At 43.9% G+C, this 27269-nt stretch overlaps 1 protein-coding gene across 1 annotated transcript; it reads left to right on the top strand.

The window, feature by feature from the left end:
• Positions 1–3129, top strand: LOC121541136 (zinc finger protein RFP-like). Its single transcript, XM_041850115.1, has 2 exons — positions 1–115; positions 416–3129. The coding sequence occupies exon 2, from the start codon at positions 418–420 to the stop codon at positions 2053–2055; it is 1638 nt and encodes a 545-aa protein (XP_041706049.1). The 5' UTR covers positions 1–115; positions 416–417; the 3' UTR covers positions 2056–3129.
• Positions 3130–27269: the final 24140 nt, after the last annotated feature.

Below are 27269 nucleotides of genomic sequence, written 5' to 3'. Positions count from 1 at the left end.
GTGTATTGTACATGGAAGCACAGTCTTGCATACTCTTCACAAATCTTTTTTGAATAACTACATACAATCTCCAGGCCTCGTTTGATACTACAAACAGAAAGAGCTGAGAAAGCAGGTGAGTAATACATGGACAGATGAAGAACGGATTAACTAGTGTTTACGTCTTCACCTGTTTTCTTTTAGATTATTTCAGGACTATTCCTTGTGCAATATGGTAAAATATATTTTAGAATTGGCCAGTTAGTGTATCATAATGCCACCTTGAGAACTATAGAGTTCAAACAATTATGGAAGCTTTTGTATGTGTCTTTCAAAGACACTTTACATAAGCTTATGCACTATGACCAACATAATGTCTTGTGAGTGGACTCATTCCATTAAATGTCTCATGATTTCTCCTTTGGTCTCTGTCTAGATATGGCGTCCTCCAGCAGTCTCCTGTTTGAAGAGCAGTTCCTGTGTTCTATCTGTCTGGATGTGTTCACTGAGCCTGTAGCCATTCTATGTGGACACAACTTCTGCAAGGCCTGTATCAGAAAGTACTGGGATACCACTGACCTGTGCCAGTGTCCAATGTGTAAAAAATCATTTGATAGGAGACCAGATCTCTTTGTCAATACTTTCATTTCTGAGATGGCTGCTCAGTTCAGGAAGTCAATTCAAGTGAAAGCTACCAGCAGCTCAGACCATTGCCCTACCGAGCCTGGAGAAGTGGCCTGTGACGTCTGCACTGGGACGAAGCACAAGGCCCTGAAGTCTTGCCTGGTGTGTCTGGCTTCTTACTGTGAGACTCACCTGGAGGCTCATCAGATAGCCCCAGCCCTGAAGAAACACAAGCTGATCGAGCCTGTGGAGAACCTGGAAGACAGGATGTGTAAAGAGCATGACAAACTCCTGGAGCTGTTCTGTAGGACTGACCAGACATGTGTTTGTATCTTGTGTATGAAAACAGACCACAAGACTCACTACACTGTCCCTCTAAAGGAAGAGTATGGAAAGAAAAAAGCTCAGCTGGGGAAGACGGGGGCACAAGTGCAGCAGATGATCCAGAAGCATCTGCAGAAGGTAAAGGACATCAAACACTCAGTAGCGCTCAGCAAGAGAGACACAGAGAGAGAGATAGCAGACAGCATGCAGTTCTTCACTGCTCTGGTGCACTCCATTGAGAGAAGCCAGGCTGATTTCATTGAGGTGGTTGAGGAGAAGCAGAAAGCAGCAGAGAGGAAGGCTGCAGGCCTTATTAAAGAGCTGGAGCAGGAAATTACCGAGCTACAGAGGAGAAACACTGAGCTGGAGCAGCTGTCATACACTGAGGACCACCTCCACCTCCTCCAGAGCTCCCCATCCCTCTGCAGCCTTCCTCCCACCAAGGACTGGTCTAAGATCAGTGTTCACAGTGGTCAGGGTGTTGGGACTTTGAGGAGAGCAGTGTCTCAGCTGGAGGAGGCACTGTGGAGTGAAGTGAAGAAGTTGTGTGATGCTGAGCTGAAAAGGATTCAGCAGTATTCAGTGGATGTGACTCTGGATGCTGATACAGCAAACGTGCATCTCATCCTGTCTAAGGACAGGAAACAAGTAAGACAGTCAAACACACCAAACAATCACCATGACAACCCAAATAGGTTTTCCACGTGTTCCAGTGTGCTGGGAAATGAGGACTTCTCCTCAGGGAGATTTTACTATGAGGTACAAGTGAAAGGGGATGGCTGGGATTTAGGAGTGGCCGGAGAGTCCAGCAACAGGAAGGGAGACATTATTCTAAGCCCTCTTGATTTATACTGGGCTGTGGAGCTGAGGAATGGGAATGAGTATAAAGCTAATGATGACTCTGTTGTCCAACTCTTCCTGAGAGAGAAGCCCCAGAAGGTGGGGGTGTTTGTGGATTATGAGGAGGGTCAGGTCTCCTTTTATGATGTGAAGAACAGGTCTCATATCTACTCTTTCACTGGCTGCACCTTCACTGAGAAACTCTATCCATACTTCAGTCCTTATTTTTCCAATCGTGGTAAAAACTCTGTCCCTCTGATCATATGTCCTGTTGAATACACAGACTGAGTTGCAACCTCCAAATCTAATCTATCTGTTGTCACAAAGGACAACCAATATGTTTACCAATACTGTCGATGTGACATTTTATTTGTTTCCAACTTGTTGTGCAAACAATGGCCTTATACGTTGTACCATAGACATTTTAAAACATGCTGGAGCAGCTCAGATACTGAGGACCACCTCCACCTCCTCCAGAGCTCCCCATCCCTCTGCAGCCTTCCTCCCACCAAGGACTGGTCTGAGATCAGGGTTCACAGCAGTCTGGGTGTGGGGAACCTGCAGAGAGCTGTCTCTCAGCTGGAGGAGGCACTGTGGAGTGAAGTGAAGACGTTGTGTGATGCTGAGCCGAAGAGGATTCAGCAGTATGCAGTGGATGTGACTCTGGATGCTGATACTGCTCACTTCTGTCTCACACTGTCTAGAACAGGAAGGGGAGACAGGGAAACCCACTTAATAGTCTCCCTGACAACCCAGAGAGGTTTGACCAAGCTGCCAGAAGAATGGAAATAAGTATCACGCTAATGATGACTCTGTTGTCCTGAGAGAGAAACCCCAGAAGGTGCGGGTGTTTGTGGATTATGAGGAGGGTCAGGTCTCCTTTTATGATGTGGATACCAGGTCTCATATCTACTCTTTCACTGGCTGCACCTTCAATGAAAAACTCTATTCATTATTTAGCCCTTGCATTACTAGTGGTGGTAAAAAGTCTGCCCCTCTGATCATCTCTCCTGTCAATCACACAGACTGAGTTTTAACCTTGAATTCTAACTTGTGAAATAAACCAATCCTATCTGTTGTCACAAGGAAAACCAAAATGTTTACCATTACTGTCGGTGTGACAAGTATTTGTTTTCCCACCTTGTGCAAACACCATTGTGAGACATTAGATAGGCATTTTCAAACATGATATGTTCACATAACAAGTAGAATATATCATATGTCTAGGCAGGCTGTGTATTGCAACCTGCTGTGAAGAATACTACATATGTGTTTAAGTAATCTAAAAAGTTATCATCTATCTGTCTACAGTGCATTCGGAAAGTATTCAGACCCCTTCACCTTTTTTACATTGTGTTACGTTACAGCCTTATTCTAAAATGGATTGAATCGTTTTTTCCCCTCATCAATCTACACACAATACCCCATGATGACAAAGCAAAAACAGGTTTTTAGAAAATGTTGCCAATGTACTCAAAGTAAAAAACGGAAATATCACATTTACATAAGTATTCAGACCCTTTACTCAGTACTTTGTTGAAGCACATTTGGCAGTGATTACAGCCTCGAGTCTTCTTGGGTATGACACTACAAGCTTGGCACACCTGTACTTTGGGAGTTTCTCCCATTCTTCTCTGCAGATCCTCTCAAGCTCTGTCAGGTTGGATGGGGAGCGTCGCGGCAAAGCTATTTTCAGGTCTCTCCAGAGATGTTTGATCGGGTTGAAGTCCGGGCTCTGGCTGGGCCACTCAAGGACATTCAGAGACTTGTCCCGAAACCACTCCTGTGTTGTCTTGGCTGTGTGCTTAGGGTTGTTGTCCTGCTGGAAGGTGAACCTTCGCCCCAGTCTGAGGTCCTGAGCGCTCTGGAGCTGGTTTTCATCAAGGATCTCTCTGTACTTTGCTCCGTTCATCTTTCCCTCGATCCTGACTAGTCTCCCAGTCCCTGCCACTGAACAACATCCCCACAGCATGATGCTGCCACCACCATGCTTCACCGTAGGGATGGTGCCAGGTTTCCTCCAAACGTGACGCTTGGCATTCAGGCCAAAGAGTTCAATCTTGGTTTCATCAGACCAGAGAATCTTGTTTCTCATGGTCTGAGAGTCTTTAAGTGCCTTTTGGCAAACTCCAAGCGGGCTTTCATGTGCCTTTTACTGAGGAGTGGCTGATTTTGTACAACGCGTGTATATTCTTACATGTCCATAGCTAGGTGTCTAGTGCCAGGTAGGCTTTGTGTACTGCAACGTGCTGTGTAGAATTTATGCATTTGAAGTTATCTGAATGTATGTATTAATGACGTGTTTGAATCTACAGTTACCATCTAATGTCTATGTGCTTCATGTAGCGTGTATATTATGCTCATGTACCTGTACCTGTATGTAGCCACCCACTGTGAATGTTGGATATTAAAGCCAATGGTCTTCCTCTGGCTGTGTTTCTCTGTTAGTGACAGCATCACAATAAGACTAGTATCTGTACACCATACAAAAGTGCAGGTGCAGAGGTGAGTTAGTTTGGGTACCGTCTTTGTAACATGCCACTCCTTATGCCAAAGACAGTAGTGGTGCACATTAAAGAACAACCACTAGGTTACACTGCTGCACTGTCCTCTCTCTCTGCACCCTCCCCTCACTTTCTATCGCTCTCTCTCTTTCTCCCTCTCTCCGCAAAAGCACTGCAGGTACTTGCATGTTCCCCTCCAGTTTCTAGTTTTCATAGCGCACAGTTTATTCCCCGTTAGTCAGCACCTCTACACTAAATAATTTTCTCTGGGTGTGCGCCAGCTCATGCTAGTTTCTAACCACTGAACGACAAAAGAAAAGAAGGCATTTTAAATTCACCAAGCTTGCTGATGCACCTGTCTACAGCACATCCTTCTTTTACTCTTTCTTTGTCTCTTTCTCATCCTCTTCTTTTCTCTGGGCCTTTCAGCCATTCATCAGAGGCGACTCCCACACAGATGAGTGCCGTGTTCTGGGGATTCACTCACACGGTTAACGTGTCTATCACACTGCATACACACACACACACACACACACACACACTTGAAGGCAAAAACACATACTGTACACACAATGTACACAGACCAATATAAAAAAGACGACCTACCTCTTCCATTCTGGTCTTGTGGTCCTCAGCCAGCTGTAGACAGATCTGTTCTGACCTGTCGTGGTTCTCCCTCTCCACCCTCTGCCTCCACCGTGCCCTGACCAGGTCCTGCCACCTAACCCACACACACCTCTCTAAACCCAGCCTGTAGTGCCGTTCCGCCAGCCTGCCACCCTGGGCCTGGGCAGGAGGATACACACAGACCAGGACACAGAGAAGGAGCCAAGATTCCGGATCAAAACAGTTGTATAGTCAAAGTTGTATACTGTAGGGTCGTTGCATATGATTTCAATCACTTTCTTTTTTTTGTAAGATTGTTAATTTTTTTGCAATTCAAAACAAACACATACAAACGACAACATGCAGACGCTCACAAACATCCACATCATCATCCCTGCCCAGACCCACCTGCTCACATCCCCATCTCCAGCGTCCGCATCACTCTCCGCCACATGGCCTCAAACTGCACCATTTTGTTTCTCTCCATTGCCCACGCACTTTCAACATTTAGAATAATAAAGCATTTGACCTTTCCATTGTGTTAACGATGGAGGAATGGTTGATTTCCAGTTTTTAAGTATACGTTTTTTCAAGATGATTGATGAGAAAAGTATCGTGCAACCCATCGGGTATCTAACTGCACACTCATATGCCATGTCTTGAAATACGCAGACAGACAGATTAAAAGTAAATTTACATTGTAATACTTCTGACAGCCAACTTTCTAACTCCGCCCATAACTTTTGGACTTTATAGCATTCCCAGAAGGCATGGATTATTGAGTCCTTGTTAGTTTTACACTTAAGACATGACTCTGCCATGCTGTAGAATTGGTGAAGTTTGTCTCTTGCGTAATAAATTATATACATTAGTTTATACTGAATTAAGCGTACATTTTCCTTAACTGTAATTTCGTTAGTTATGTTCCAACATTCCCTCCATCTTGTGGCAATTTCAGTTCTTTTTAAGTCTTGGTTCCAATAGTTAATATGTATTCCTAAAAGTCACTTTCTGACCACTTCTCCCATGGGCAAACATGTTCGGAAGGTTTCGTTCAAATCTAAAGGGGTGCAGTCAGAAAGAAATTGAATTCATATGGAACGACCCGATAGTCAATTATTCTATAATATATCATATATTATTTTACAAGAATAACATATTTTATTGTCTACTTTTAAGAATAAAGTCAGTTGACTTTACATGGGAAAATAAGCAATTGTAATATTCCAATGAATTCATGGAATAAACTAGGCTATTACTAGACCCGGATGTGTGGATTTTAAACGGTAACTGATCACAGATACTGCATCTCTAGCCTGTAAAACGTCTTGTACATGTAGCGCTCTAGTAGCTATGCTTATCCAGAGCGATCTGCAGAGTCGTATGAGCAGCATAAACCTTAACACAGTCAGAGGAGGCTGGTGGGAGGAGCTATAGGAGGACGGGCTCATTGTAATGGCTTGAATGGAATAAATGGAATGGTACCAAACACATCAAACAAATCAAATCAATCAAATCAAATCAAATTGTATTTGTCACATACAAGTGTTTAGCAGATGTTATTGTGGGTGTAGCGAAATGCTTGTGCTTCCAGCTCCGACAGTGCAGTAATATCTAACAAGTAATATCTAACAATTTCACAACATATACCCAATACAAACAAAACTAGTAAGGAATGGAATTTAAGAATTTATACATATATGGACAAGCAATGACAGAGCAGCAAGGGCTAAGATACAGTAGAATATTATAGAATAGAATGCAGTATATACATATGAAATGAGTAGTGCAAGATATGTAAACATTATTAAAGTGACGAGTGTTCCATTTCTTAGTGGCCAGTGATTTCAATATGCAGCATCAGCCTCTAATGTGATAGTGATGGCTATTTAACAGTCTGATGGCCTTGAGACAGAAGCTGTTTTTCGTTCTCTCGTCCCAGCTTTGATGCACCTGTACTGACCTTGCCTTCTGGATGATAGCGGGGTGAACAGGCAGTGGCTCGGGTGGTTGATGTCCTTGATGATCTTTTTGGCCTTCCTGTGACATCGGGTGCTGTATGTGTCTTGGAGGGTGGGTAGTTTGCCCCCGGTAATGCGTTCGGCAGATCGCACCACCCTCTGGAGAGCACTGCGGTTGCGGGCGGTGCAGTTGCTGTACCAGGCGGTGATACAGCCTGACAGGATGCTCTCAATTGTGCATCTGTAAAAGTTTGTGAGGGTTTTAGGTGCCAAGCCGAATTTCTTCAGCCTCCTGAGGTTGAAGAGGCTCTGTTGCGCCTTCTTCACCACACTGTCTGCGTGGTGGAAACAACGTGTTTGACTCTGTTCCATTGATTCCATTCCAGCCATTACAATGAGCCTGTCCTCCTATAGCTCCTCCCACCAGCCTCCGCTGAACCCAGTAGATGACTGCTATTAGACTTAATGGAGGAGCTGACAGGCAGGGAGAGCGAGAGAGAGAGAGCTGTTGTAATGCCTAAAGACGCCCACATACTAGGTTTGGTTTGCTCCTATCAGAACTGGGCTAGGCGAAGGGAATGTATGTGCTTCGCATACTCCCTTAAAAGACCTTTGCTTGAATTGAGAAAAAAGTGCCAATATTACTGATGTCCCTCTTGAGACGCCGTAGCAACAACATAGCCAGTATACACTTCCCCAAAATAGTCTGAATTCATCTAAGATCAATCAAGAAATATGTAATAAATATTTACGTTTTTGCCGAGGAGGTCTTAGTCAAATCAAATCATCAAATCAAATTTTATTTGCCACATGCGCCGAATACAACAGGTGTAGACCTTACAGTGAAATGCTTACTTACAAGCCCTTAACCAATAATGCAGTTTTAAGAAAAATATATGTTAAGTAAAAAATAGATAAGTAAAAAATAAAAATAGCAGCAGTAAAATAAAATAACAGTAGGGAGGCTATATACAGGGGGTACCGGTACAGAGTCAATGTGCGGGGGCACCGGTTAGTCGAGGTACTTGAGGTAATATGTACATGTGGGTAGAGTTAAAATGACTATGCATAGATAAAAAACAGAGGAGCAGCAGTGTAAAAGAGGGGCTGGGGTGGGGGTGGGGTGGGGGGCAATGCAAATAGTCATGATTAGCTGTTCAGGAGTCTTATGGCTTGAGGGTAGAAGCTGTTAAGAAGCCTTTGGGACCTAGACTTGGTAATCCAGTACCGCTTGCCATGCAGTAGCAGAGAGAACAGTCTATGACTAGGGTGGTTGGAGTCTTTGACCATTTTTAATAGGGCCTTCCTCTGACACCGCCTGGTATAGAGGACCTGGATGGCAGGACGCTTGGCCCCAGTGATGTACTGGGCCGTACGCACTACCCTCTGTAGTGCCTTGCGGACGGAGGCCGAGGAGTTGCCATACCAGGTGGTGATGCAACCAGTCAGGATGCTCTCGATGGTGCAGCTGTAGAACTTTCTGAGGATCTGAGGACCCATGTCAAATCTCCTGAGGGGGAATAGGCTTTGTCGTGCCCTCTTCACGACTGTCTTGGTGTGTTTGGACCATGATAGTTTGTTGGTGATGTGGACACCAAGGAACTTGAAGCTCTCGACCCGCTCCACTACAGCCTCATCGATGAGAATGGGGGCGTGCTCAGTCCTCTTTAACTTAATGAAACAGGAAGTAACCGTGCTAAGGACTATTCAACGCTGGTCTGACCAATCAGAATCCACGCTTCAAGATTGTTTTGATCACGCGGACTGAGATATGTTCCGGGTAGCTTCCGAAAATAATTTAGACATATACACTGAAACAGTGACTGAGTTTATCAGGAAGTGTATAGGTGATGTTGTGCCCACTGTGACTATTAAAACCTACCCTAACCAGAAACCGTGGATAGACGGCAGCATTCGCGCAAATCTGAAAGCGCGGACCACCGCATTCAACCATGGCAAGGTGACTAGGAATATGGCAGAATACAAACAGTGTAGCTACTCACTCCGCAAGGCAATGAAACTGTCAAAACATCAGTATAGAGACAAAGTGGAGTCGCAATTCAACGGCTCAGACACGAGGCGTATGTGGCAGGGTCTACAGACAATCACGGACTACAAAAAGAAAACCAGCATTGTCACCGACACCGACGGCTCGCTTCCAGACAAGCTAAACACCTTCTTCACCCGCTTTGAGGATAACACAGTGCCACTGACGAGGCCCACTACTAAGGACTGTGGCCTCTCCTTCTCCATGGCCGACGTGATTAAGACATTTAAGCATGTTAACCTCCGCAAGGCTGCCGGCCCAGACGGCATTCCTAGCCGCGTCCTCAGAACATGCGCAGACCAGCTGGCTGGTGTGTTCATGGACATATTTAATCTCTCCCTTTCCCAGTCTGCTGTTCCCACATGCTTCAAGAGGGCCACCATTGTTCCTGTACCCAAGAAAGCAAAGGTAACTGAACTAAATGACTATCGCCCTGTAGCACTCACCTCTGTCATCATGAAGTGCTTTGAGAGACTAGTCAAGGATCATATCACCTCTACCTTACCTGTCACCCTAGACCCACTTCAATTAGTTTACCGCCCCAATAGATCCACAGACGATGCAATTGCCATCACACTGCACACTGCCCTATCCCAACCAGACAAGAGGAATACCTATGTAAGAATGCTGTTCATTGACTATAGCTCAGCATTCAACACCATTGTACCCTCCAAGCTCATCATTAAGCTCGAGGCCCTGGGTCTGAACCCCGCCCTGTGCAACTGGGTCCTGGACTTCCTGACGGGCCGCCCCCAGGTGGTGAAGATAGGAAACAACATCTCCACTTCGCTGATCCTCAACACTGGGGCCCCACAAGGGTGCGTGCTCAGCCCCCTCCTGTACTCCCTGTTCACTCATGACTGCGTGGCCAAGCACGCACTCCAACTCAATCATCTAGTTTGCAGACGACACAACAGTAGTAGGCTTGATTACCAAGAATGACGAGACCACCTACAGGGAGGAGGTGAGGGCTCTGGGAGTGTGTTGCCAGAAAAATAAGCTCTCACTCAACATCAACAAAACAAAGGAGATGATCGTGGACTTTAGGAAACAGCAGAGGGTGCACCCACCTATCCACATCGACGGGACCACAGTGGAGAAGGTGGAAAGCTTCAAGTTCCTTGGCGTACACATCACCGACAAACTGAAATGGTCCACCCACGCAGACAGTGTGGTGAAGAAGGCGCAACAGAGCCTCTTCAACCTCAGGAGGTTGAAGAAATGTGGCTTATCACCTAAAACCCTCGAACTTTTACAGATGCACAATTGAGAGCATCCTGTCGGGCTGTATCACCGCCTGGTACGGCAACTGCACCGCCCACAACCGCAGGGCTCTCCAGAGGGTGGTGCGGTCTGCCGAACGCATTACCGGGGGCAAACTACCTGCCCTCCAAGACACATACAGCACCCGATGTCACAGGAAGGCCAAAAAGATCATCAAGGACATCAACCACCTGAGCCACTGCCTGTTCACCCCGCTATCATCCAGAAGGCGAGGTCAGTACAGGTGCATCAAAGCTGGGACCGAGAGAATGAAAAACAGCTTCTATCTCAAGGCCATCAGACTGTTAAATAGCCATCACTATCACATTAGAGGCTGCTGCTGCCTATTGAAATCACTGGCCCCTTTAAGAAATGGAACACTAGTCACTTTAATAATGTTTACATATCTTGCACTACTCATCTCATATGTATATACTGCATTCTATTCTATAATATTCTTCTGTATCTTAGTCTATGCCGCTCTTTCATTGCTTGTCCATATATGTATATATTCTTAAATCCCATTCCTTACTTTTTTGTGTTTATTGGGTATATGTTGTGAAATTGTTAGATATTACTGCACTGTCGGAGCTAGAAGCACAAGTATTTCGCTACACCTGCTATAATATCTGCTAAACACGTTTATGTGACAAATACAATTTGATTTTATTTTGATTTGATTTGGTGTTGGAGTCGTGCCTGGCCATGCAGTCATGGGTGAACAGGGAGTACAAGAGGGGACTGAGCATGCACCCCTGAGGGGCCCCTGTGTTGAGGATCAGCTTGGCAGATGTATTGTTACCTACCCTTAACACCTGGGGGCGGCCCGTCAGGAAGTCCAGGATCCAGTTGCAGAGGGAGGTGTTTAGTCCCACTAAATTTGACATTAACTAAGATGTTTGTTGCATTATTTCTCAAGTGAAAAAATGTGCATGAAAACCAGTCATCTCTTGTTGAATGACCACAAACACTTAATTGAAGAATACCGTCCATAGTTTCCACTCATACTAGGAGTAGTACTGTTGACCAATCACCGACGAAGGGGCGTAGACTTCGGCTACCGAACTTAGACTTGCCTTAAGATAGATTTTTTGTGTAAAACCCTTGCCCAACATCAAAACGAACAAAAACGTCACAAAATGTTGTCATAATAAATTGGCTAAATGTTTCAACTGGGAAGCATGCTTTAGAGTTGCTGCGTTAACGTAAGAGAGAGACTGCAGTGTCTGATGACATCATAACACTCAGTGTGTGTGCTCTGACCTCTTCCCTGGCCTGAAAGAAGCAGATTATCCAGTGTGTGAAGGGTCTGGTCAGCTGATTGCGTTCCCACTGTGTCTGCACCACAGGAGGTTGGTGGCACCTTAATTGGGGAGAATGGGCTCGTAGTAATGGCTGGAGCAGAATGGGTGGAATGGTATCAAATACAGCAAACACGTGTTTTCCATGTGTTTGATGCCATTTAATTTGCTCCGTTCCAGCCATTATTATGAGCCCTCAGCAGCCTCCACAGTGTCTGCTCCACACACGTCAGCTCTGTGATCACCTGACAAAACACGCAACACACAAATACATTGCCTCATAAACTGTAGATGACGTGTGTGGTGTGTGTACCTGGCTTCTCCTCTGGCTCTCACACTTCTGCGTGTGTATCAGCTGCATGAGGCTGTGTGTGTGTGTTGAGCTGAGCTGTGTGGCGTGTGTGTTCCTCTTTCTCCTCAGCTCCAGCCCATGCAACACGAAAACCCCCAGCTTCCACTTCCTCAGCTCAGACAATACACTGGCCTACAGGACAGGACAGGACAGGAGAGATTGAAACATCATTATGTTAGGTTAGAGCTAATGATTGGTGGAGCTCCTCCAGGCAGAGGCCTGTGATTGGTGGATATAATAATAATAAATAATATGCCATTTAGCAGACGCTTTTATCCAAAGCGACTTACAGTCATGCATGCATACATTTTTTTGTGTATGGGTGGTCCCAGGGATCGAACCCACTACCTTGGCGTTACAAGCGCCTTGCTCTACCAGCTGAGCTACAGTGGATCACGTCCAGACTGGGGCCTATTACTGGCTGCTCACCTTCAGGCTCTAGTGGTCCAAGATGTTGTTCTCCATCAGGTCCATGTTGTCCTCAGTGATAAACATGTCTGTTTCCATGGTGGCAGGTGGTTCTGGGCTGCTGTGGAGGGAGAAGCTCGGAGGTGGAACTGGAGAGTTCTCTGGGTCAACCACCGTCTCACCAGGCATCTCTACACAAAGTCAAAGACACACAGTCAGAGTCAAATATACAAAGTTGCAGTTCAGCTGTGTGTGTGTGCATATGAGTGTGCCTGCATGCATGTGTGCAAGCTGCTGACCCCCAAGCCAGTGAGGTTACACTGTGTTGTGTGTGCTCTTTAACTGTCTGTAATGGGCTGTGTGGACTGAGCTGAGATCGTGGCCTCTCCTCTCCTCTGCAGATGGTCTAATTCTGACCCAAGCTTAACTAAATGACCAAGCAGAGGACACAAAGATTAACAACCAGAAGACCAGGAGAAGACGGCTTGACGACATCCCACCAGATCGTTACAGACGAGGCATTAAATCCAGGCGCTGTATACAAGCAGGATAGGCTCAGATGTTAACTGTCTGTGGTGACCTGGTCTGGGGAGAGAAATACTGTATACCACCAGAGGGACTTTTTACATTGCTAAAGAAATCACCAGCCACACATTTGTCTGGTAGTCTGGTCAGGTTATGGCTACCACTGATCACCGCTTTAGCTGAAGACAATAAACCCTTGTTCTAGCTAAAATCTTTCGACTTGAGAGATTTTGTTCTCAAAGTCGAAACGATGCTAAGCCATAATTTGAGCGCCGCGGAGATATGGCTCGAAGACTGCTGATTTTGTACGTTTGCCCACTGACAAAGAAATGATCAGTCTATAATTTTAATGGTAGGTTTATTTGAACAGTGAGAGACAGAATAACAACAAAAAAATCCAGAAAAACGCATGTAAAAAATGTTATACATTGATTTGCATTTTAATGAGGGAAATAAGTATTTGACCCCCTCTCAATCAGAAAGATTGTAGACCTACACAAGGCTGAAATGGGCTACAAGACCATCGCCAAGCAGCTTGGTGAGAAGGTGACAACAGTTGGTGCGATTATTCGCAAATGGAAGAAACACAAAAGAACTGTCAATCTCCCTCGGCCTGGGGCTCCATGCAAGATCTCACCTCGTGGAGTTGCAATGATCATGAGAACGGTGAGGAATCAGCCCAGAACTACACGGGAGGATCTTGTCAATGATCTCAAGGCAGCTGGGACCATAGTCAAAAAGAAAACAATTGGTAACACACTACGCCGTGAAGGACTGAAATCCTGCAGCGCCCGCAAGGTCCCCCTGCTCAAGAAAGCACATATACAGGGCCATCTGAAGTTTGCCAATGAACATCTGAATGATTCAGAGGAGAACTGGGTGAAAGTGTTGTGGTCAGATGAGACCAAAATTGAGCTCTTTGGCATCAACTCAACTTGCCGTGTTTGGAGGAGGAGGAATGCTGCCTATGACCCCAAGAACACCATCCCCACCGTCAAACATGGAGGTGGAAACATTATGCTTTGGGGGTGTTTTTCTGCTAAGGGGACAGGACAACTTCACCGCATCAAATGGACGATGGACGGGGCCATGTACCGTCAAATCTTGGGTGAGAACCTCCTTCCCTCAGCCAGGGCATTGAAAATGGGTTGTGGATGGGTATTCCAGCATGACAATGACCCAAAATTACACGGCTAAGGTAACAAAGGAGTGGCTCAAGAAGAAGCACATTAAGGTCCTGGAGTGGCCTAGCCAGTCTCCAGACCTTAATCCTATAGAAAATCTGTGGAGGGAGCTGAAGATTTGAGTTGCCAAACGTCAGCTTCGAAACCTTAATGACTTGGAGAAGATCTGCATAGAGGAGTGGGACAAAATCCCTCCTGAGATGTGTGCAAACCTGGTGGCCAACTACAAGAAACATCTGACCTCTGTGATTGCCAACAAGGGTTTTGCCACCAAGTACTAAGTCATGTTTTGCAGAGGGGTCAAATACTTATTTCCCTCATTAAAATGCAAATCAATTTATAACATTTTTGACATGCATTTTTTTCTGGATTTTGTTGTTGTTATTCTGTCTCTCACTGTTCAAATAAACCTACCATTAAAATTATAGATTGATCATTCCTTTGTCAGTGGGCAAACGTACAAAATCAGCAGGGGATCAAATACTTTTTTCCCTCACTGTAAATGTAGGGATGGAAGATGTCGCTGTACTCCTAATTATCCCATTATCCAAACTGACAAATTGACAAGACTGAAATACTGCTCGATTTTAATTAACCTGCCTTTTTCGTCCTCATGCTAGGCTAGCTAGGCTAAAGCAGCCCATTGGATTCCATGAAAATTCGACGCCTAGCGGTTGTGACTAGATGGAGTACAGCTATGACCGGAAGTGACTTTTAGCAGCAGGTTAGGAGAGCATTTTTAGCTAACCCTAACCCTTTTCCTAACCTTAACCTAATTCTCCTAATCTGCTACGTTAATTCTCCTAACCTGCTGCTAACCTCTCGACTAGTCGTAGATAGCTGTATACCATCTAGTCAAAACCATCTACCGGAAGTGTTGTGGAATCCAATGGGTTGCTTCCTACGTACGTTTCGTGCTAATTAAAATGCATTATACTATTTCCAATTACCATTAGGCTATTTGTTGAGGTAAAACAAATGTTAATTGTATGTATCCCCATTTGAGGTGTCTTTTTGTTTCATGTGTGGTCAGATGGATCCACCTGTCATTGGTAGGCCTATGTCCTATGGGACCATTTCCTGTTTCAGGCTATTTAACCCATTTACTCTGATCAATTGGGTCGGTTGATCCATAGGTCTACTGCTTTAGCTGTCAAGTATTAACTTGAGCTTTACTGTGAAGTGGGCTAGGCGGGCAATGGGCATAGGCCTACACAGATTAATTGGACTTGAATTGAATAGTGGGGCATTCAATTCTAATTGAATACGACTATTTTGTCTAGAGCCCGACCAATATGTTTTTTTGGGTCAGATACCGATTCCGATTTTTTGGGTGACAGAACTTACTGATACCGATATATCTGCCAATATACTGTTTTACAGTAGGGAAATGAAAAAGTTAAATTTTTCCACACTGAATTCTCATAAATTGCCATCCAAAAGAGCAATTGTCCAATAACTATGTTTCAAATGTTGATTTCATACATTGTGAAAATAATGACACATCATGAGAATTGCCGCAAGTGTTCAGATATGAGATTCCCTTTTTTCATCCTATTTATTGAATATTGGTCATCGGTGGAATTATTGGCCTATACCGATATAGCGGTAAAAGGCCAATATCGGCCGATAATATCGCTAAGCGATATATTGGTCGGGCTCTAATTTGGTCTTTGCTCTGGGCATTTAAACTGTTGGCTATTTTCACTAAAATGGCGAACGACACCTGTACCTGTACTCCACAGTGAAATTGACGGTTAAGGACTGAGTGTTGTGGGCCACTGTTGTCTTTGGCCGCGGAGAATCTGCCCAGTGCCCGGCGTTTCGGCCTGCAGCTTCTATCCGCGGGACTTGGGGCTTGATTGTCGGGGTCACAGTGAAGTATCGGAGCCTCTCCTCCTTGCACTCATTCTGTCAAAACAACTATCGAAGATATGACTCAAAGGGAATAAGGACAATATCAGCCACTTTCCTGCACAGTTTCACAGCTGAAACGATAAGTAGTAGTTAGGTTAGCTAAAGAAAGCCTATCTGAAATATTTTCGGCATTGTTGTCTACAAAAAAAACAAACAGCTAGCAAGCTAATATTCTAAATCTATTGCAACATGAGTTTCACTGCTGACCATGTCAAAGATTTTTATAATACTATCTGTGGCCACGTACTGTCCTGTCAAAAACATTTGCATTCATTGAACAGTGAACAAACAAATTGGTTTGAAATATAATTAGTGTGGATTAAAACAAATATCAGTAATGCAGCTAAATCACTGTATGCAACTGCCACTTTATTGGATTCATCATGGGGCTTTCCCCCCCAGATGCTCAAAGCACTTTAGGCCTTCTTCTTCTTCTTCTTCTTCTTCTTCTATGGTATAATGGCGGTTAGGCCTACTTTGTTAGTGGTAACTCATTTTATAATTATCACCACCAAGCTGCTGCTGGGAGAAATGACTATAGGCCTATTGTCACGCCCTGACCTAGAGAACTCTTGTTGGTTGGGTCAGGGTGTGAGTTCAGTTTGAGATCTATGTTATTGTATTTCTATGTTGGAGATCTAGTTTTGTATTTCTATGTTCGGCCGGGTGTGATTCCCAATCAGAGGCAGCTGTCGCTCGTTGTCTCTGATTGGGGATCATACTTAGGTAGCCTGGTTGCCTACCTTAGTTGTGGGATCTTGTTTGTGTTCCTGTTAGGCTTGTTGTGTGTGTATAGCATATAGGACTTCACGTTTTGTTATTTCGTCTTAATAAATATGTACGCATATCACGCTGCACCTTGGTCTGACCCGTCTCTCAATGATCGTGACACCTATCTGGTGGCTGAATCAACCTCACTATGGCGTCAAGCATTTTGCTACACCCGCAATAACATCTGCTAAATATGTGTATGTGACCAATAAAATTAGTTGCGATACATAAGCCTACACTCCCACACAGCTGCTTGTCTGAACTCATCTGAGGTAGGGCAGGGAAACCACTGGAACAATCCCTAAGGAGGCCTAGCCATACTAAAATTACAAGACCCAGGCTTTGTCTTCTGCTGCTGCAGTTACCTGCCTAATAATAGATAAGGGTCTGAAACGCTGTATTGTGTCTGTGTTATTGTGTGTGTGTGGTAAGGCATTAGGTAAGGCGATATGGGCATATTTTCCAGCTGGTCCTGTACACATTAGTCAACTCAGCCAGAGATGACAGCCATTGATTTCAGCTTATAATAACTCAGCATCCACATAATTAAGAGGGACAGCAGGGTATGACCTGTGTGTTTATGTATGTGTCTGTGTGTTGTACCATAGCATTACTATCCCCACAGTAACACCAGAAAATATGAAACAAATAATGCTTCAACAACTTCCGTTGCCATGGAAATATACTTCTGTCCCTGCATTTCCCCTCTTCCACTCTGAAACAGAATAGCACTTGAAGCAGTTAGATTTTTTTTTACTTTGACCATCAACAATAATCAAACCTCTTTACTTGCTTATCTGGCATCTTCTGTTATAGATAAACACCTCAACAATCTGCTTCTCTCTTCTCTAAAAGCTGAAGTGACCTGAAGGCCATGTCACCCCTGTAGAACGTCTATGTTAAGATTGCTCCTGGGGCCAGATTTCTCTTTTAGAGACTCTCTGAAAAGGTTCAGCTGGATTGGTTTTGTTTGTTTCTATGTTTGTGTTTGTTGTCATAGTAAACACATCAATGTTTGGATGAATGAAACACTCTGCATAAGCAGCCAGCATCCACATCTCTAGATTACAATGCTATCGATCGCCGAGTGTCTCTCGCCCATTCAGCCCCTCAACTAAAGCCAAGTAGGTTAGAGCAGAGGGAGCTTAGGCCAGACTGGGAAAATATCCAAGTAAGTCCTACTGACTTCCAGTTGATTGATTTTACTGTCTTTTGACGGTTTACAGTGGTTTCATTGCAAACTACAAGAAATTAATCCACTCCATTCTATCTCTCTCTCTGAGTGACAAAAACACCTCGGAGTGTGAGCAGCAGTGTGTGTGTGTGTGTGTGTGTGCGTGCGTGCGTGTGTTGAAACAGAGTGAGTGAGTAATGCAGAGACAATATTTCGCTAAGCTGTTGAGTAGATTTGTCATGCTAGCGTTTAGCAGTGTTGGTAATTTGACCATATTCTCCAATATGCACCCCTTCTTATTCCTAGCAAGACCACCCTTATTCATCAGGACAGGAATCTCTTTCAAAAGAGATTAAACAGTATCTAAATGACAAAAGCCTAAATGAAAAAGAGTTGTACTCTTACAACTAAGTTCAAAATAAATACACTGTTTATTCTGTTTTGAACATGGACTATTTTAATATGTAACACAACTGAAAGTAACTAGAAGTGCACAAACTAACACCATGGATAGACAGAGGGTGGACGACAAAAATAACTGGTTAAATAACAGTGACTCAGACAGAGAGAATAGAGAGGTCTTGATACACCCTCATAGATGCCCCCTACACACACACATGCGCACACGCACGCACGCATGCACACACACATTCACATGCACACACACATTCACATGCACACACACACACAATTCAAAAGCTTACTTTCCCTCACACACCTCTTATTCACTTATCCATAGCCGACACCGTGACAGATGTAACTAGCTGAGATCTTTCGTTTTTCTCCTTATTGCACACTTTTATTCAAGCGCAATTGGCCCAGCGTCGTCCTGGTTTGGCCGGGGTAGGCCGTCATTGTAAATAATAATTTGTTCTTAACTGACTTGCCTAGTAAAATTAAAATAGTAGAGCTTGTGGTGTGGTAACGGCATAAAAAGCTTTACTCACACACAGTAGTAGTTAGTACCTGTTACCCTATCAGTAGTAGTTAGTACCTGTTACCCTATCAGTTGTAGTTAGTACCTGTTACCCTATCAGTAGTAGTTAGTACCTGTTACCCTATCAGTAGTAGTTAGTACCTGTTACCCTATCAGTAGTAGTTAGTACCTGTTACCCTATCAGTAGTAGTTAGTACCTGTTACCCTATCAGTAGTAGTTAGTACCTGTTACCCTATCAGTAGTAGTTAGTACCTGTTACCCTATCAGTAGTAGTTAGTACCTGTTACCCTATCAGTAGTAGTTAGTACCTGTTACCCTATCACTGCTTTCCTGATTTCAGTAGCAAAAAGACAAGGATGCAGGGTACTCATAATTCAGTCTCACATGGTAACCGATAAATGCGGGAAATCCTTATGAATTACGAATAGCACAGCGGGAAAGATTAATGGAGTCTCTGAGAGAGAGAGATGGGGAAAGGGGGTAGGGAATTGACAGAAGGAGAGGGATATTCTCTCATTGGACTGTGATAATAAAATGGCAATTTCCCTGTGGAAAGAGAGTGAGCTTGATAAAACGTTAAAGAGATGATTCTCTGTGAGAGAGAGAAAGGGAAGGGGAGTGAGAGGGGACTCGCTCTTTCTCTCTGTGTCCCTTTCCTTCTCTCTTTCTCTATCTCTCCCTCCCCCCTCTATCTCTTTCTCCCTCTCTCTCTCTCTCTCTCTCTCTCTCTCTCTCTCTCTCTCTCTCTCTCTCTCTCTCTCTCTCTCTCTCTCTCTCTCTCTCTCTCTTTCTCTCTCACACTTTCTCTCCATCTATCTCTCCAGGCCGCCATTACTCAGCATGGCGGTGATCGGGACTGATTTTGATGTCACTGAGGATTTCTCCTCTGAGCGACACTGAGAGAGGAGAGTGAGTGGAGGTGTGACACATAAGAGCACAGGCAGCAGAAAATGAAACACGCTCAGCGTTTCCATGCTTGTGATTACCGCAGGTGGATTCTTCCGCCCACTCCAGTCACGATGCACAGGGACCATGCTGGGTCAAGTCTCACCACAGGAGACAGACAGACACACACACACACGTCCCCAACTTGACCCTACAGAGGGAATTAAATGGGCAAATCTCACTATTCTAATGTGGCTTATTCTTGTCTCCTCTCCTCCTGCACTGACCTGAAGACACATCTCTCACCTCCTGACCCCACATAGAACATCTGACGTGACCAATCTTACTTGATCTGTCCCAAACACATCGGACTTGATCTGTCCTAAACGTCCTTTACAGGCCATCATTTCACTACACCGATGATGATGATGAAGATGATGACCATAACGACTGCCATTATTCTAATCAGAGCTCCTTGGGAGATGACTCGGCCAGTCACACACACACACACACACACACACACACACACAAACACAAAGCCTGAATTCAAAATAGATTTAAAAAATAATACTTCTCACCCATCTACACACAATACCCCATGATGACAAAGTGAAAACATGTTTTTAGAAATGTTTGCAACTTTATAGAAAATGAAATACAGAAATATCTTATTTACATAAGTATTGACACCCCTGAGTCAATCATGTTTGAATCACCTTTGGCAGCGATTACAGCTGTGAGTCTTTCTGGGTAAGTCTTTAAGAGCTTTGCACACCTGGATTGTACAATATTTGCACATTATTCTTTAAAAGATTTTTCAAGCTCTGTCAAGTTGGTTGTTGATCATTGCTAGACAGCCATTTTCAAGTCTTGCCATAGATTTTCAAGCCGATTTAAGCCAAACTGTAACTAGGCCACTCAGGAACATTCAATATCATCTTGGTAAGCAACTTCAGTGTATATTTGGCCTTGTGTTTTAGGTTATTGTCCTGCTGAAAGGTGAATTTGTCTCCCAGTGTCTGTTGGAAAGCAGACTTAACCAGGTTTTCCTGTAGGATTTTGCCTGTGCTTAGCTCTATTCCATTTCTATTTATCCTAAATAGCTTCCTAGTCCTTGCCGATGACAAGCATACCCATAACATGATGCAGCAACCACCATGATTGAAAATGTGAAGAGTGGTACTCAGTGATGTGTTGTGTTGGATTTGCCCCAAACATAGCGCTTTGTATTCAGGACATAAACGTAATTTATTTGGCCAAATTTTTAGCAGTTTTACTTTAGTTCCTTATTGCAAACAGGAATATATTTATTCTGTACAGGCTTCCTTCCTTTCACTCTGTCATTTAGGTTAGTATTGTGGAGTAACTATAATGTTGTTGATCCATCCTCAGTTTTCCCCTATCACAGCCATTAAACTCTAACTGTTTTAAAGTCACCATTGACCTCATGGTGAAATCCCTAAGCCGTTTCCTTGATCTCCAGGAACTGAGTTTACGAAGGATGCCTGTATCTTTGCAGTGACTGGGTGTATTGATACACCACCCAAAGTGTAATTAATAACATCACCATGCTCAAAGGGATATTCAATGTATGCTTTTTTAAATTTTTACCCATCTACCAATAGGTGCCCTTCTTTGTGAGGCATTGGAAAACCTCCCTGGTCTTTGTGGTTGAATCTGTGCTTGAAATTCACTGCTTGACTGAGGGACCTTATAGATAATTTGATGTGTGGGGTACAGATATGGGGTAGTCATTCAAAAAACATGTTAAACACCATTATTGCACACAGAGTTAGTCCATGCAACTTATTATCTGACTTGTTAAGAAAATGTTTACTCCTGAAATTATTTAGGCTTGCCATAACAAAGGGGTTTAATACTTATTGACTCAAGACATTTTAGCTTTTCATTTTTTATTAATTTGTAAAAATGTCTAAAAACATAATTCCACGTTGACATTATGGGGTATTTTGTGTAGATCAGTGACACAAAATCTAAATTGAATCCATTTTAAATTCAGGCTGTAACACAACAAAATGTGGAAAAAGTAATGGGGTGTGAATACTTTCTGAAGGCACTGTATGCTCATATTAACGCATGCACACTCTCTACTCTCTGCTCTTCAATCTGATAGGAAACACACACAGTTCCTGAGCGGGAGGTAGTTGACAGGAAGATGGAGCTAATGGATGACAAGAGGATTAGCTCTCCCTCCTTCTTTCGCCTCTCTCTTTGTTTCTCTTCTTCCTTTCTCTCTGAAAATTAATATTCTACATCACTACGGTAGCTCGCTATCCCCGCACTGTTTACTCCCTATCTAACATCACCCCCACTCCGTCTCACTCCACCTTCTCCTCATTCAGTCCCCCCCACCACTCTCCTCCATGTCCCCCCTGCACCCTCATCTGTCTCCCTCCTCCACCCCCCACACCGTCCGTCTCAGTGTGTAAATCAGGTGCGAGTCTCAGTGAGGACTGAGGAGTGGTCAATACCTCATACAGCTGCTGTCATTTTTCTGCTAGTCATATATCAACTCTGGGCTCGCAGTGTTCTTAATCTCTCTCTCTCTCTCTCTCTCTCTCTCTCTCTCTCTCTCTCTCTCTCTCTCTCTCTCTCTCTCTCTCTCTCTCTCTCTCTCTCTCTCTCTCTCTCTCTCTCTGGCATTGTACTACTGCATAGGTCTAACACCCAGCTAACGTGTTGCTGTACATCTGTATTCAACAATTTTTTTTAGGCTACAATAAATCACATGTAAATGGTGTTGTTTGTGTAGTCCTATTGGATGTGAAAATGCAGTTTTCAAGTTTCAATAAACTACCCTAAAATGGAATATTCTATGGACCGAGAATTTGCACACCTCTATCAACAAGTGGAGCTCTTGAATGATTTCCTAATGTGTCCTTCTAGCAGTTCCTTATGGAGAATAGTCTTAAGGAAAAAGAACAGGCTATCATAAAATATCCCTTTGAGTAATGGTCTGTTTCCAACACATATTTATATATGCACTAGATGACAGACTGGGAGCGCTGTTTTGAAACCACCGCGCCTCCATATTGGCACTCCCCCACCATTATACAAACTACACTATATATACAAAAGTATGTGGACACCCCTTCAAATTATTGGATTCGGCTATTTCAGCCACACCCGTTGCTGACAGGTGTATAAAATTGAGCACACAGCCATGCAATCTCCATAGACAAACATTAGAATGGCCTTACTGAAGAGCTCAGTGACTCTCAACGTGGCACCATCATAGGATGCCACCTTTCCAACAAGTCAGTTCGTCAAATTTCTGCCCTGCTAGAGTCTACTGTAAGTGCTGTTATTGTGAAGTGGAAACGTCTAGGAGCAACAACGGCTCAGCTTGGAAGTGGTAGGCCACACAAGCTCACAGAACGGGACCACTGAGTGCTGAAGCGCATAGCGCGTAAAAATCGTCTGTCCTCAGTTGCAACACTCACTACCAAGTTCCAAAATGTCTCTGGAAGCAACGTCAACACAAGAACTGTTCGTCGGGAGCTTCATGAAATGGGTTTCCATGGCCGTCGGCTGGAGTGGTGTAAAGCTCGCCACCATTGGGCTGTTTTTCATGGTTCGGGCTAGGCCCCTTAGTTCCAGTGAAGGGAAATCTTAACACTACAGCATACAATGACATTCTAGACGATTCTGTGCTTCCAACTTTGTGGTAAAAGTTTTGGGAAGGCCCTTTCCTATTTCAGCATGACAATGCCCCCATGCACAAAGCGACGTCCATATAGAAATGGTTTGTCGAGATCGATGTGGAAGAACTTGACTGGCCTGCACAGAGCCCTGACCTCAACCCCATTGAACACCTTTGGGATGAATTGGAATGCCAACTGCGAGCCAGGCCTAATCGCCCAACATCAGTGTCTGACCTCACTAATGCTCTTGTGGCTGAATGGAAGCAAGTCCCCGCAGCAATGTTCCAACATCTAGTGAAAAAGCCTTCCCAGAAGAGTGCAGGCTGTTATTAGCAGCAAAGGGGGGACCAACTCCAAATTAATGCCCATGATTTTGGAATGAGATGTTCGACAAGCAGGTGTCCACATACTTTTGGTCATGTAGTGTATTTTGGATTCTATAGAAATGCATTTATTAATGTCTACATTTGTTTTTGTAATGTTTATTCTATTACAGACAGCTTAATGCATACTTTTAAATTATATTACGTGAGCTAAACATAGAAAATACATAAAAACATTTTCCTTAAAATATATATTTTTCTAGGTTATAATGTTACTGTCCCCACTACAAACATACTTAAATACATGTAATTTTGTCCTTTTAAGTGAAACACTCTAGAATTCCATTAATTCCTATGGAGGACTGCTTCTTCTGGGGAGTGCCAATATGGCCGACCAGTGGTTTCAAAGCCTCTCATTGGCCATTACATTAGCAATCCAGGGTTTATATACATAATTGGTTTCCACCATACATCCTGTATCTGATAACACCCATTCACCCCAGCCTCCCCACACTCTTAGAGAAAAAGGTGCTATCTAGAACCTAAAAGGGTCCTTCAGCTGTCCCTATAGGAGAACACTTTGAAGAACCCTTTTTGGTTCCGGGTAGAACCTTTTTGGTTCCAGGTAGAGCCTTTCTGAGTTCCATGTAGAACCCTTTACACAGAGGGTTCTACATGGAACCCAAAATAGTTCTATCTGGAACCGAAAATGGTTCTCCTATGGGGACAGCCGAATAACCTTTTTGGAACAATTTTTTCTAAGAGTGCATGGCTGTCCAGTTTCATTACCCACAGCTCAGTCAAAGAGACAGGCAGAGCCACTGAGAGATAGGCGCAGCTGCCACTGGGTCCATTACGGCTCAAAAAGGCTGCAGTGCTCAATTACATTTGGAGCTGTGTCCTATAAATGACAACAGCGGGGAGATTCACTCTGCTCTGCCATGTTTCACTGACAGCCCTTAGAACTGTATGGAAGAGGAAGCGACTGAGAGATTGGAGTGGCCGGGCCTGGGTCCATTATGGCTCAAACCGCTGCAGCGTTGTGTTGGGTGCTGTTCAGAGCCGACAGCGTGACTGTGCAGTTTCAAAGTCGAATTTACCATACGCAATGACCCAATAACAGTGCTCCTCTTTGTACTTTTCAACAGGCCCTATACAGACAGGGGCACTGTTCTGAAGCCACCGCTAATGTTCTTCACGAACTAAAGCCAACCGCTCTTTCTCTTCCATTGCAAGCGATGACATTCAGTCATGCTGGAGTAAGTTAAACTGCTTAAGGCTTCTCTCCGGTACCTTTTTATAAACCCAGGTGACTCACCTTCAGTCTCAACTAAACTCTCTCCCACGACAACAATGCGGTGGAGTCTCATTCCGTTGCCATGGTAACTCAACCCCACAAAGCGCAGCAACAGCATGTAAGGTAATTGTTGAAAAAAAAGCACATGTGGTCTGGGTTGCTGATCCTAGATCGCATACACACACACACACGCACACACACACACACGCACACACACACGCACACACACACACTCAGCCATGCAGAGACTTAATAACACAATGAGATTAGAGAGATACAGGATCACATATTACATTACTCAACTGGTTACACACGGACAAAGAGAGGGAGGGAGATAGGGAGGAAGGGTGGGGGGGGGGGGGGTTAAAGGGTGGTAGAGAGAGAAAAAGAGTGAGGGTAGAGAGAAAGAGAGGATAAAGGGAGTGGACAGCACAGAACTTAGAACGAGAAAAAGGAAGACAAAGTAACCAACAACAGAGAGACTGAAGAGGCTCATATCGAGAGAGACAAAGGGAGAGATGAGCGAAGAGATGAGAGATGAGAAATGAGAGAAGCAGATTCGGGATCTGTAAAGTGTCTTACTCTCCAGCTGCACAGAGAGAACACTGGCTTCTGTCATCTACCCCCTCTCTCTCTCTCTCTCTCTCTCTCTCTCTCTCTCTCTCTCTCTCTCTCTCTCTCTCTCTCTCTCTCTCTCTCTCTCTCTCTCTCTCTCTCTCTCTCTCTCTCTCTCTATCTCTCTCTCTCTCTCATTCTCTCTCCCACCACTAGCTCACAGAAAAAGGCAATTATCGTCAGTGTCACTATCCATCTATTAACCAACACCTTAATGGAAGATGACAAATTATGGAGTGCATTGGACATCACAGCCCTCCACCCACTCAGCGTGTGTGTGTGTCCATGTCCATCTGGATAACAACAACTAATACACTGAAAAAACACCATTACAGAGGAACAATACTTTCCTTGTGTAGTTTTGTAAACATGATTGATTAGCCAATATTACTGTTATACATAATATGAACCTTCAAGTTCACATTAGCCCATGGCAACCTTTGTAACATTTTGCTTAAGGTAACCTGTGCATGGACCATTGATTCTCCTACACTATCAAGGCTGTGCTGTTCCATCTCTTCTCGTCTCTTTATATAGATTTCCTTTCTGGGCAAATAGCTACTCAGTAGTACTTCTGAAGACATTTCCCTTGGTGTGGAGCCATGCATGTTTGATTCAACCAACAGATGGTACATGCAGTAAGCATAAAGCCTTGGCTATGTGCTTCAAGACTACTTCAAAATAAACTACAAAGAGAGGACAAGAGGAGGCTAGAGAATGACTGTTGGAAGAGTGATTCAAAACACCACGTCTGTGTTTTCAACACATGGCATGTAACATGTCAAATCATCTTTGGTTGTTCAAGTAATCTTTTGTGGTAGAATAGACATGGACAAATGTCAAAACACGTACAGTATTTGGAAGTGTGTTTGTGCGTGCGACTATGTCGGCTTCAGTGTAAGGATGAGTGACAAGATCTTTCCACATCAAAGTCAAGTTGACACTCTTGGAAGCACGTTTGATGTGCTTTTAGAAACAGGTAAAACTGTCACATCAACCACCACCTTATGGTAGATGCACAAATCCCCAGCGAATCTATAGGAATCTATAGTAGGAATTGTGTATTAATTGTATGGTGGTATGTTTTAGTGACAGTACAGTCTTGACTGTAACCTTCCTTGTAAATGACACCCTCTTCCCTATGTAGTGCACCACTTTTGACCAAAAGTAGTGCACTACATTGGGAGTAGCATGCCATATGGGACGCAACCATGGTCTTCCCCCTCCCTGTCTAGCACCCTGACACGGAGGCCCCGCACCTAGCAGCCTGGCCTCAGAGCCATACGAAACATACTTTATGTATTTCTGAGTACTTCCAAGACGTATGATACCTTCTAATAGTCTAGTTACTTTAGGGGCATTTCCATCTAAAAGGACCCATGAGCACCAACATGTGAAGTTCATAGGAGCATGTCAAATTGGGTGTCAAAAAAAAGCTAAGAGTCTATATCTTTTAGAAATTAAGGCATATATACATTTTTCAAACATCTTCCAGCAAAGACTTAGATTTTTGGTCAAACAGATGGAAAAGGGGTCTTAGACAACTTCTACCAGAAAAAGTCTTAAAAGGTATTAGAGATACATTAGAAAAACACAATAATGTTGAAGTAAAGAACCCTGCCAACTAATAACAACATTTATATTTAGTTTTGGAGAAATGATTTGCCTTCTGTAAGTTTAAGAAACATTGCCTTGTGCCTTGTAATTCCGTTACCAAAAACCCACATATCTTTAAGATATTTTCTAATGAAAGTTCACAGAAGTAA

The sequence above is a fragment of the Coregonus clupeaformis genome, chromosome 27 (genome assembly GCF_020615455.1).
Source record: "Coregonus clupeaformis isolate EN_2021a chromosome 27, ASM2061545v1, whole genome shotgun sequence".
Taxonomy (NCBI): Eukaryota; Metazoa; Chordata; class Actinopteri; order Salmoniformes; family Salmonidae; genus Coregonus; species Coregonus clupeaformis.
Note: the sequence above shows the minus strand (reverse complement) of the source record. Positions and strands in the feature narration are given on the sequence as shown.